The sequence below is a fragment of the Doryrhamphus excisus genome, chromosome 1 (genome assembly GCF_030265055.1).
Source record: "Doryrhamphus excisus isolate RoL2022-K1 chromosome 1, RoL_Dexc_1.0, whole genome shotgun sequence".
Classification (NCBI taxonomy): domain Eukaryota; kingdom Metazoa; phylum Chordata; class Actinopteri; order Syngnathiformes; family Syngnathidae; genus Doryrhamphus; species Doryrhamphus excisus.
Window position 1 is genome coordinate 33839069 of NC_080466.1, and position 12355 is coordinate 33851423.

The 12355-nt window shown below is 41.1% G+C and overlaps 1 protein-coding gene across 7 annotated transcripts in view; it reads right to left on the minus strand.

The window, feature by feature from the left end:
• LOC131135470 (rho GTPase-activating protein 12-like) overlaps positions 1-12355 on the minus strand; it is a 69300-nt gene that overhangs the window by 11583 nt on the left and 45362 nt on the right. Inside the window, exons 3-10 of one of the 7 annotated variants that reach the window (XM_058081396.1) lie at positions 9011-9124; positions 8855-8941; positions 8207-8413; positions 5030-5110; positions 4796-4924; positions 2598-2672; positions 1467-1528; positions 1310-1391 (exon numbers count right to left, since the gene is read on the minus strand). In XM_058081396.1, the coding sequence (XP_057937379.1) occupies positions 1310-1391; positions 1467-1528; positions 2598-2672; positions 4796-4924; positions 5030-5110; positions 8207-8413; positions 8855-8941; positions 9011-9124 (837 nt within the window). Of the gene's footprint in view, positions 1-1309; positions 1392-1466; positions 1529-2597; positions 2673-4522; positions 4586-4795; positions 4925-5029; positions 5111-8206; positions 8414-8854; positions 9125-12355 lie in introns of all 7 variants that reach the window. The other 6 variants (XM_058081385.1, XM_058081421.1, XM_058081376.1 and 3 more) reach the window with 6 other exon arrangements.

A 12355-nucleotide genomic window follows, 5' to 3' on the forward strand; every position in this document is an offset into this window, starting at 1 on the left:
CATTGTGTTAGCATATCTCACACCTATTCAGCCTGTTCTCCATTCTTTTATTGTTACAACTTGCCTTCCAAGAGGACGTAATGTCTGTTTTGGTCAAGTAGTTTGGAAAATAAATTACGCGCAAAAAATGCGACTAATACTCCAGTGCGACTTATGTTTTTTTCTACCTAATTATGCATTTTTGGCCTTGTGCGACTTATACTCTGGAGCGACTTTATGTACTATATATATATATGTACTATATATATATACATATATCTATATCTATATCTATATCTATATCTATATCTATATCTATATATATATATATAGCTGTGAGGTCTGTGCACTCGACCGCTGTGCCGCTGCTTAATGAATATAATACACACAAATGACATCCTAATATAATAATATAACAAAAATGGTATTTATGTATTTGTATAGGGCTGCACAGCGGTCTAGTGGTTAGCACGCAGGCCTCACAGCTAGGAGACCAGGGTTCAATTCCACCCTCGGCCATCCCTGTGTGGTGTTTGCATGTTCTCCCCGTGCATGCGTTGGTTTTCTCCGGGTACTCCGGTTTCCTCCCACATTCCAAAAACATGCTAGGTTAATTGGCCACTCCAAATTGTCCATAGGTATGAATGTGAGTGTGAATGGTTGTCTATATGTGCCCTGTGATTGGCTGGCCACCAGTCCAGGGTGTACCCCACCTCTTGCCCCCAAGACAGCTGGGATAGGCTCCAGCACCCCCGCGACCCTCATGAGGATAAGCGGTAGAAAATGAATGAATGAATGAATGAAAGCTTCATTTTCATTGTAGTGAAGACGTACAGTACAACAAATTGCAAAAGCTCTGTTCGATGTCGTTACCGGAGAAGAATGAACCCATTGTTGTCGGTCAGCGGTCTAGTGATTAGCACGCAGGCCTCACAGCTAGGAGACCCGAGTTCAATTCCACCCTCGGCCAGCTCTGTGTGGAGTTTGCGTGTTCACCACGTGCATGCGTGGGTTTTCTCCGGGCCTCCCACATTCCAAAAAGTTTCATTGGCGACTCCATATTGTCCAAGCGGTAGAAAATGAATGAATGAATGTATGTATTTGTATAATAAATAGTCAATTAGCATAATGACCATTGAAGAAAGTGATTTCATTTTTTTGTTGACTTCCCGCGTTGCACTGCTACAAACATCAGAAGGTGGTAAAATGGTACAATTCTGCAGCAGCAGCGGTGGAAGAAGGACGAGTATGAATCAAATGTGGGTTGCAATGAAATGGAGACGGCTAACAAGACAACGGCAGTAAAGCAGTCAAGGTTTGTTTGACGCACCCAGCTTGTTCCTCCTCCCTGGCCTTTGGCAAAGAGCAACGTGGACCCTTGCAGGACAGTCCAGGAGGAAGTCCAGTTTTTCCTGCAACAGATAACCCGGAATCCAATTATTCCAGAGGAGTGATCTCTGTGCTAAAGAAAACCTTCTTCCACCCACCGAACTTTCTTGCCGTTCTCTGTAATCTTCGTCACGTTCAGCACACCACATTTCTCAGCAGGCTGCACAGAGGAGGTAAAAAAAGACTTTAGTGGAGGAAAAAAAAAAAAACCCAGCAGCGAGCAGGTTAGACATGCATCACAGCAACAAGCATTGATCATCACAGCAGGATGACTGCACTAAAGCCTGCACTTAAACACCAGCGGCACCTCCATCTCCCAAACAAGCACACCACCGCTAGCCCGAGATAAAAGCTTTGCACTTTCATCCCCATTCCCCAAGGTGGCAAATGCAAAAAAGAAGGACGCTGGCACGTTAAAAGACAGCACCAATGCCACACACTCGGTATCAGACAAATTGAAGGGAAAAACAGGAGTAAGTGATTAAAACGCATTGGATGGAACCAACTGTTGAGTGGATCCTGATTCTGTTCAATGCCGCATGAATGCTGCAGTAAGTTGTGCAACAGCCAGCAGTAACTAAATATTGGCCATTAAAAAAAAGAAAAGCAGATGTCTGGAATCTTGAAGCTGATCTGACAGGTTGCCGTGTCTCGATTTAGCACAGTGGATTGTTTTTTCCTTTCAATTGTCGTCGTACATCCCAGCACAAACGCCCAACAAGTCAGTGAAAGTTCCTTGCTAAGAAAGGGCCGAGCGTGTGGTTGACAGGTTTCCACATCCAAAAGATGTAGTTCTGCAACCCAATTAAAAAAAAAGATCTTTACGTAGATCCTCAAACCAATGTAGGAACCTTGCGATAGAAGAAACAAGGGTGTTCAAACGTATCCACCAAGTTGAAGGATTCAGTGAGGGTGTTTTGAACATTAAATTCCCTGCTGATTTGGCGAGTTTACCTCCTTCCATATATGAACGGTACATAATTTTGATGCTAGGTTTTATGCCAAAATATCCAAACATCCGCATCTTAGCTTTGTGCTATATGCCACAAAGCATATATTAGTGTAACATCTACGAATCAATTGCATCAATAATGAATTTGTTCTATTTTCGCAATACACAAATGTAGAGCCGCGGGCTGAAAATGGCCCCTGGGCCGCACTTTGGACACCCCTGGGCTAAAACATGCTCCTCCCTACAGTTGAGTAGCGTGTTATGGGGAAGTACTAACGGAGTTAGGGCGCTTAGGAGAAGAAGGGCTGGAGTCTGAGTCAGGTGAGGGGGACTTGGGGCTCAGAGGTGCGTCCTAGCGAGGAAACAAGAACACAAGGGGTCACATGGGTTAATGACAACCAATGAAGGAGAGGGCGGAGTGGTAGTTAGTGACGGTTAAGCTTGTGATGTTGTGAACATGCAACAAGTATCTTTTTCTGACTATAAGTCTTTGGATGCTTACGATCTGTAACTTTACTTAATAAGTAGTTATCGTGAATAATTTCATCATCGTCATCTTGTATTGGTGAACGACAGGAAACTCTGAACCTACCTTCATGTTATGCATTATTATGTAGATGACATAGTTGGATTAATTGATTTCATGCATTTCATTGGACAGTGTATACATCTGTATGCATGGTAATGGTAATGGTAATGGTTTTATTTCATTTGAACATGCATCAGATTACAATTGAGTGCATCCCATAATCAGTTCACAGTTCCACATGTCCAAAAGGAGTAGGAAGAAGCAAAGCTTATTAAATCCTACCCCTCCATCTGGTACTTTTACAATCACTAACTGTTACATTTGTTCACTTCTTGCGTTCCATAATACAGTTTAAGGTTTTTTTTTTTTTTAATAATGTACCTCGTACCGAAGTAGGAGGTGATGAGCATCCAATGCCATAATGTGTACCATAGTAAGTGTCAATATAGTGATATATATAGCACATCATGACTGGTTCAAGACTGTTCATCCTTGTATTTAGCAAACATCAACTGCTTGTATTGTTTCTTGAATTGGCTCATCGTTGTGCATTGTTTGAGGTCCTTACTCAATCCATTCCATAGTTTGATTCCACATACTGAAATTCCAAATTCCAAATACTGAAAAAAGTGTTTCAAATGTACTTCTTCCCTGAGATCATATTTCTCCTCTCTTGTAGAGAAGTATTGGATGACATTTTTAGCTTATTGCTTATTTTTAGCCTTATGCATTATTTTAGTTGTTTGAAGATGAACTATATCAGCAAGTTGAAGTATTTGTGATTTTAGAAATAAGGAGTTCGTATTATGAATTATCCTTACAGACCTTTTTTGCAATACATTTAGCGAGTGAAGATTGCTTTTATAGTTATTATCCCATATTTCCACACAATAAGTAAGATATGGTAGAACCAGAGAGCAATAAAGAGTGTGGAGTGATTTCTGATTGAGAACAAATTTTGCTTTGTTCAATATTGAAATATTTCTGGCCACCTTATGTTGTATATTTGTAATATGAGGTTTCCAGCTCATATTTTCATCTATTGTGATCCCCAGAAATGTATTTTCCTTCACCCTTTCAATGTCTGCACCGTCTATTTGTATTTGCTGGTACGTGTCCTTTCTGCTGTTACCAAACAGTATAATTTTAGTTGTACTTAGGTTCAAGGACAATCTATTATAATCCAACCATCTTTTTAATATCACCATTTCTTCTCTGACCTTTCTAATGATTTTGTCTGTACTCCCTCCGGAACAAAAGAGCAGTGGTATCATTATCAGCATATTAGCAGAAGCATTTTAATCATGGACACTCATATATAAATATATGGCTCTATCATCTCTGAATGTAAAACTTTTGGGTAAAATGAGGAAAAAAAGACTTAATTTGATCTCATGTTGTTCTTTTTTGTTCACATTTGACTTAGTCGCCTGAGACGCTGCAATATCCAAGTGAGATACGTATGTCCTACTTCTTGAAATGCAGCATCTATCCACGTTGTTTACAAGAGAATGTTTTAACGGCATGATTCCAATGAAAAAGTCAGAAGGGGGCATGGCAGGCACAAACTCAATGATTATCCTCATGCAAGTTGATTGTCTGCTCAGATTTGGAGAAAAAAAAAAAGGCACAACAACAAATGTGTGTACGCCATGCATGCACATGCTACTGACTTGCTGCTTGTATGGATGCGGGCGGGCGAAGCCTGTCCGGAATCGCCTGAGTTTGAAGAGGCGCTGGAAAGCAACCAATCTACAACTGAATTCTCTGTCTGTTTCTTAATAAACACATTCCCTGAGCCGTGTAACCCGTCACGCCCACAAATGCAACACATCCGAGTCATGATGAAACAACTAAGAAGCTTCGTAGATGTTTAGTAATGATGGAGGGATTATTCAACAACACAGAGTTGCTATCTTGTCACTGTATTGACCGAGCTGACGCACCTTGTCGTTGGGGTCTTGGACGTAGGTACTGTGTCTCCACTTGGTCAACACGATGGGCTCCACCTGTCTCCTGTCCAGACTGCGAGTCTTTGGGGCATCCCCGGCTAGCTGTGGCGGGGAATGGTTGTACTGGAGGGCGACAACAAACTGAAAATGAACTGAAATGCTTGATGCAGATGTTCATTTATGATTGTGAGTGAAAACAGAAGAATTCGTTGCGTGAGTGAGTCTCACCTTTGGCAGCTCCCACTCCGACCTGGAGCCGTCTGCGCTGTAGTAATACGGCCGACCCTGCTCATCAACATGCTTTAGCCACTGGTGAGACACACAGTACAAAGAATTACCACCAGTATTATCATACTGTACATATATGTAATGGTAATGGTTTAATTTCATTTGAACATGCATCAGATTACAATTGAGTGCATCCCATAATCAGTTCCCAGTTCCACATGTCCAAAAAGAGTAGGAAGAAGCAAAGCTTATGAAATCCTACCCCTCCATCTGGTACTTTTACAATCAGTAACTGTTACATTTGTTCACTTCCTGCTTTCCTAATATATTTTTTTCCCTTTTTTTCTTTTTTTTGTCACATACCGAAGTACAAGGTGATATGAGCATCCAATGCCATAATGGGTACCATAGTAAGTGTCAATATAGTGATATATATAGCACATCATGACTGGTTCAAGACTCTTCATCCTTGTAGTTAGCAAACATCAACTGCTTGTATTGTTTCTTGAATTGGCTCACAGTAATCTGATGACGTAATTTGTATAGTTGGCAATGACCAGTAACAAAAAAAAAAAAACCCAAAACAAAAAAAAAAAAGAGTAAAAACACACAACAAGCAAAAGAAATATATACATACATGTTATACATACACTACGGCTCCAAAGTTTGGGATGACTTGCAAATGTTTTTGTCCAGTCTGAGATCGGCTTTTTCTTGGCAATCCTGCCATGAAGTCTGAAGTCCTGAAGTGGCCGCTTCACTGTTGATACTGACACTGGTGTTTGACGGCTACTATTTAGTGCAGCTGCCAGGTGACGACCTGTGAGGCGTCTTTGTCTTAAACTACACACTCTCACATATTTGTCTTCTTGCACAGTTGTGCAGCGTTTTTCTGTCCTTGTTAGACCCAGTTTGTGCTGCTCTCTGAAGGGAGTAGTTAACAGCATGGTAAGAGATTTTTTACATGGCTTTTCTAATCATCTATTAGCCTTATAAAATGATGAACTTGGAAGCGCGCAGACCTCACAGCTAGGAGACCAGGGTTCAATTCCACCCTCGGCCATCTCTGTGTGGAGTTTGCATGTTCTCCCCGTGCATGCATGGGTTTTCTTCGGGTACTCCGGTTTCCTCCCACATTCAAAAAACATGTTAGGTTAATTGGCCACTCCAAATTGTCCATAGGTATGAATGTGAGTGTGAATGGTTGTTTGTCTATATGTGCCCTGTGATTGGCTGGCCACCAGTCCAGGGTGTACCCCGCCTCTCGCCCAAAGACAGCTGGGATAGGCTCCAGCACCCCCACAACCCTCGTGAGGAAAAGCGGTAGAAAATGAATGAATGAATGAATTTGGATTAGCAGCCATACCAGGAGATTGATGCAGAGGACTGACAGTTGTTGATAGTAGGCCTCTGTGCAAAAATGTACATCCTTCTTTCAAAATCATCTCATTCATTTTTATTGTTTCTGAAATGGATAAAAATGTTGCATGAAATGCATGAAAATTTGTTTTTCAAATTTGCAAGTGATCCCAAACTTTTGAGAGGTAGTGTACATATATAAATACATACGCAGTGTTTTTATGTCATACTAATCCAGATCAAACCGACACAAACAGACATTTTTGCCATTTGCGGGCGGTCTCAGACTGTCACCCACGCAAACCCATTGCGTAACCCATTGCTTGCCCACGCATCTACCATATTTTCACAGTCTACGTTTATAGTTACTTCTATTACCATCACCATTACTTATCACAAATGACCACACGAGTCAACTGGTAATGTTGGAATGAGGATGGCAATGTTCATGTACAAAAGGGGTGTCTAATCTGTGGCGCGGGGGACATTTTTTATTGTCCCTTTGCATGTTCTAAAACAGGGGTCTCAAACTCGCGGACGCTAGTTTGAGGCCCCCACCTTGATACCAAAGTAATGTTGAAATGACAGCTTAACGCTGTGTGCACACCGGACACAATTAACATGATTTTGCCCCAAGCCCATACTGTTACCCTACCCTGTTACCCCGCCCTGTTTTGCTTTGGATTAGCAATGAAGCTAAAGGCTTATGACGCTGGGTACAAATAAATGCAGGAAATGATTTGGAATAAAAGGGAAAATACACGTCAAGATAAAGCATCTCATCAAACATGTTGTTAAAGTTACGACGCTGCTCCCAGACGGAACTGAGTATGATGCTAACTTGCTAATTGGGGAAAATCATTAAGTTTCATTAATGTTCATGTTAAAGGTTAAATAACTGTTAATACTGTACATTTGAATCTGGAAAAAAAAATCTCTACCAACTGTATGTGGTTTCTTACGTTTTTCTCATTTGCTGTTTTATTATTATTTTACTTATTTATTACTGATTGATTGATTTATTGTCTTTATTCTTATTTTGTTTTTTTAAATCTTATTTTGTGTATAGAAAACTAAAAATTAAGATATTTGAGAACAGTGGAATGTTTTATCAGATATTTTGGTGTGGAAAAGCGGAACCAAAGTACTGAAAAAGTGTAGGGTATAGCAGAAGCAAAAGCATTGAAGATTTTTAATTGATTTTTTTTCCAAACCAAGGTTCAATTCCACCCTCGGCCATCTCTGTGTGGAGTTTGCATGTTCTCCCCGTGCATGCGTGGGTCTTCTCCGGGTACTCCGGTTTCCTCCCACATTCCAAAAACATGCTAGGTTTATTGGCGAGTCCAAATTGTCCATAGGTATGAATGTGAGTGTGAATGGTTGTTTGTCTATATGTGCCCTGTGATTGGCTGGCGACCAGTCCAGGGTGTACCCCGCCTCTCGCCCAAAGACAGCTGGGATAGGCTCCAGCACCCCCCGCGACCCTTGTGAGGAAAAGCGGTAGAAAATGAATGAAATAATTTTTTTTCCAGTTTTTAATAAATGCGTTTTGGGTTTTTTTGAAAACCTGATGCGGCCCGGCTTCACCCAGAACCTAGCTCCAGTGGCCCCCAGGTCAATTGAGTTCTAAAATGTATTGGCCTTTAACAAGATTATTATTATTATTATTATAATATATTATTATTATTATTCTATATTACACTAATTTGGTTTGAATAATCTGCCATAAGGTAAGTGACGCCATGTACCTCCCCCCACTGTAAGCCCAGCCAACGACACAGTAAAGGGGCGAGCAGAAAAGTTCCATGCAGCAGGTACCTTCTCATTAGTATAGTCGCTGACGTACAGCGTGTGGCCGTACTCGTCCATCTCCTCCGACCAACCGCGGGGCGGCGAGCCGTACTGACTGTCTGACAGGCTAGAGTAGGCGCTGAAGCAGGTGTCCTCTGAAGACAGAGGCTCCAGACGGCCGATGGAGAGCGACAGGTAGGGAAAGAAAGACGGCGATAGCGACAGAGGAGTGTTCTAAGCCAAAGAGAAAGAAGCGGTCACCTTATCAGCAGCAGAGAAACCAAAGTCCACAAGCAACTGCACACCAGAAATCCCCAAGCATAAAATAAAAAGACACGGGCAGCAGGCAGTCAGACATAACCCAATAATTGAGAGAATCAGGTAAAATGCCATATTTGGCCCGTAGGGGGCACTGTGACATAGTCACTTTACAAACTTGTGGTGTGTTAAGTGTGTTTGAGAATATAAAATATGAAAAATATCCATTCTGCTTGCTCTTATTGTTAATTGTCTTAATTTTTTCTGGTTTCAACGACACCTCAGCTAGAATGGTTAAAAACACTTTTTGTGCCTCAAGAATGATATGTATAAATAGGGATTGTAGGTATAATCATGGATTGTGTCACATAAGGACATAAGGTGTGTGAGTGTGGATGTGGAATCCCCCAATCCAACCTCAGAGCTCTCCCCAGGACTGGTGTTCTCTCCCCTGGAGCTCCCCATGCTGGCATCCCTGGCCCGGGGTGGCTTCCAAGTCCTCTCCTGGGTGCAACGGTTATAGTAGAAATGTCTGCCATTCTGGTCCCTGTATGTTTCCCAGTCACCCAGCACCTGGAAGGGGGACCCGGAGGGCAGCGGGGGCACAGCGGACTGGGTGATCTTCAGCTCCTGCAGGTTGCTGTACACGGGCGACTCGGGGCGGCCGCGGCCTGACGAAGAAATGGTCTGAGGGTGGAAGAGGAGGGAGACACCGTGTGAGCAGAGTGGATTAAGGGGAACAGGGATGTCAATACTATTTTACACCCACGGCCACGTACAGAAATAGTACAGAAGGATGTACCGGCCATTTTGATATTCAGTTTAAAAAAAATCAATAAAGATTTTTAAATTTCAACAATATATTTTCAGAATTTCATTAAACCTTTTTTCCACATTTGTGCTCATATTTCTGTTTAATTTTAATTTCTACATAGTAGTGATGGGTCAATCAATCTAAATGTCGATCCCAGCGTTGGCATCAATATCAATACCAATGTAAAAAAGATTGATACTTGGGCCTCAGTTGGTTTCCTGTCCAACTGCAGTGATTTCATTCAAGATACAACTCGGCTGTGTGAAAATCCATGCTACTTGAACAAAGAATCTTTAATATTTTTTGTGGAGTGATCATTTTGTAGGCTTTGTTCATTTGAAAAGAAAAAACAGAAAGTAGCGCAATATTACTTATGAATGCTGCTCACATTATTTCCTGAATTTTAACTGATTAATGAATAATCTAAAAAGGTCGTAACAGTTCATTTCCGATTTGACAGATGAAAACAAACAAATGAACACTGACACAGTTTGTAAATATAAATCTGATTAATCAGTTTTAGACACCCATAAATATTACTGAAAACTACATTTTATAGAAAATAATAGTATTTTTACATGTAGAAAAGAATGTGAAATAATTAAAAATGGCGAATCCATGGAACATATATAACCTGTAGATCCTGGCCAGATTGAATTCAATAATGTTTCTTACCTTCTTTATGGAAATTGCTGGAGTGTGCAACTTTTTTTTGGCCTCATGGCGGGTTATTAAGCAATCGCACTCAATAAAACGAACTAGCTTGTTATGTGCTGTGTACAGTGCACAAAATAATGACAAAAATCTTATGAAAACTTGGGCAAAAAAAAACAGATAATTACCAAAACTGAATTGTGAATGGAGTGCAGTTTCTCCATTCACTGACCACTACCATGTGTTGTAGCTGTATGGACTATGGATGTGGTTACAACAAACTTTTCAGGTCAAAATGGCAAACTTTGCTCCCCTCCTGTTAACTTCCTGTTTTGATTTAAACTGCTACAAACTAGCTGGCCGTGACCAATGATTTGACATGTCACAATAACGCAACATAACATTGGCTCAATTTGGGCAACACAATATTTAGAATTGGCAGCAGATCAATACATCATATCTACTCTACTCTGACAGTGTTTTTAATGGAAAGGTCAAGACGGAAACCGGGCACCGCATGTGTTGCATGTGGTGATGAGAGGATAGAGGAAGAAAGTCAAAAGGCAAGAATGTAGAAATAAGGAAGTGAAACTGGCATTCCGGACAGACCGTCCACCCTTGTCCTTGCAGACGAGAGGCCACGTGACAACATATTAAAATCAAATATAAAATAACAGATTACATTTGCATATGTGCTATAATATGAAGGTTTATGAATATTTGTATGTTTTTTAAGCATAATTTACCGTAAATTACGGACTATAAGCTGCTACTTTTTTCCCAAACTTTCAACCCTGCGACTTATTCAGTGATGCGGCCAATTTATGGAATTTTTCTAACGGCCGCCAGGGGCTCTCGAGTAGAAAAGGTAAGATTAAGACCGGTGGAATATATGCGTCGAGGAAGACTGCAACTTCTTGTCTTGTGCATAAATTAAATTGTCATGAACATACCCTCATCATGGAAAATGCAACAAGAAAGGCATATGACGCAGCTTTCAAGCCAAAAGCAATCGAGCTGTCCGATAAAGAAGGAAACAGAGCTGCTGCACGTAAACTTGGCATAAACGAATCGATGGTGAGACGCTGGAAACGGCAGCGGGAAGAACTGGAGCAATGTAAAAAGACGAAAAAAGCTTTCAGAGGTAATAAAAGCAGGTGGCCCGAACTGGAAAACATTCTAAAAGACTGGCTAGCGTGTTGCTACCATGTTGCTACCGTTTTACTGCCGCGTCACAGGCACCGTTTGTGAAGAAAGTTATATTTTTATTATTCATTCATTTTCTACCGCTTTTTCCTCACGAGGGTGCTGGAGCCTATCCCAGCTGTCTTCGGGCGAGAGGCGGGGTACACCCTGGACTGGTGGCCAGCCAATCACAGGGCACATATAGACAAACAACCATTCACACTCACATTCATACCTATGGACAATTTGGAGTGGCCAATTAACCTAGCATGTTTTTGGGAGGAAACCGGAGTACCCGGAGAAAACCCACGCATGCACGGGGAGAACATGCAAACTCCACACAGAGATGGCCCGAGGGTGGAATTGAACCCTGGTCTCCTAGCTGTGAGGTCTGCGCGCTAACCACTTGACCGCCGTGAGTAATCAGTCATTTGTTATGTTATGTTATGTTATGTTATGTTATGTTATGTTATGTGGTGCTATGCTGTCTTATGTTATGTTGTGTTATGGTATGTCGTGCGTGTGTTGTCTTATGTTTTCTTGTGTTGTGTTAGTGCTAGCAAGATGGAATACATGTGTGTTAATGAAAGTGTATCAGGTGGAAAGGAACTGTGAGGAAGGGGGAGGAGTTTAAGTACTTTGAGTCTTCTTTTTACTTCCTGTTCTGGACAGCGTTGTTATTGTCTCATCAATATAACGATAATGCTACTAAGTGACCAGTGTCGGAAACTCCATATTATTACTAGGTCTTTGAATGTGTCTTCTGAATGCCTAATATCTGTATGGTAGTTAATTTAGACATTTTTATGTATGAAAATGCTTAATATGGGTACAACATTTGCAGAATTTCATAACATCTACATATTATTTTAATAATAATTGGCCATGTTCACACAGAGGTCTCCGTGCTAACCACTAGACCACTGTGCCGCCGCTATTATTATTATTATTATTGTTAAGTTATATTATTAAAACTTTGAAAACTCTCTCTGTGTACCGTCTTTCTTTGTAAATATGTTTACATGTTTTAATGTGGGCACATGCGGCTTATATACAGGTGCGTCTTATGTATGTACAAAATCGGTTTTCCTCTAAAAATGTAGTGGGTGAGGCTTATAATCAGGTGCGCTCTATAGTCCGGAAATTATGGTAGGTCTCAAATGGATGTATGGTGATATTGCTTACAATTCAAAAATGGTGCAACAGGTGGAAATACTCTAAGCGTGTTGCCACTAATGACGCTCCATCGCCTCGTGGAATCAAGT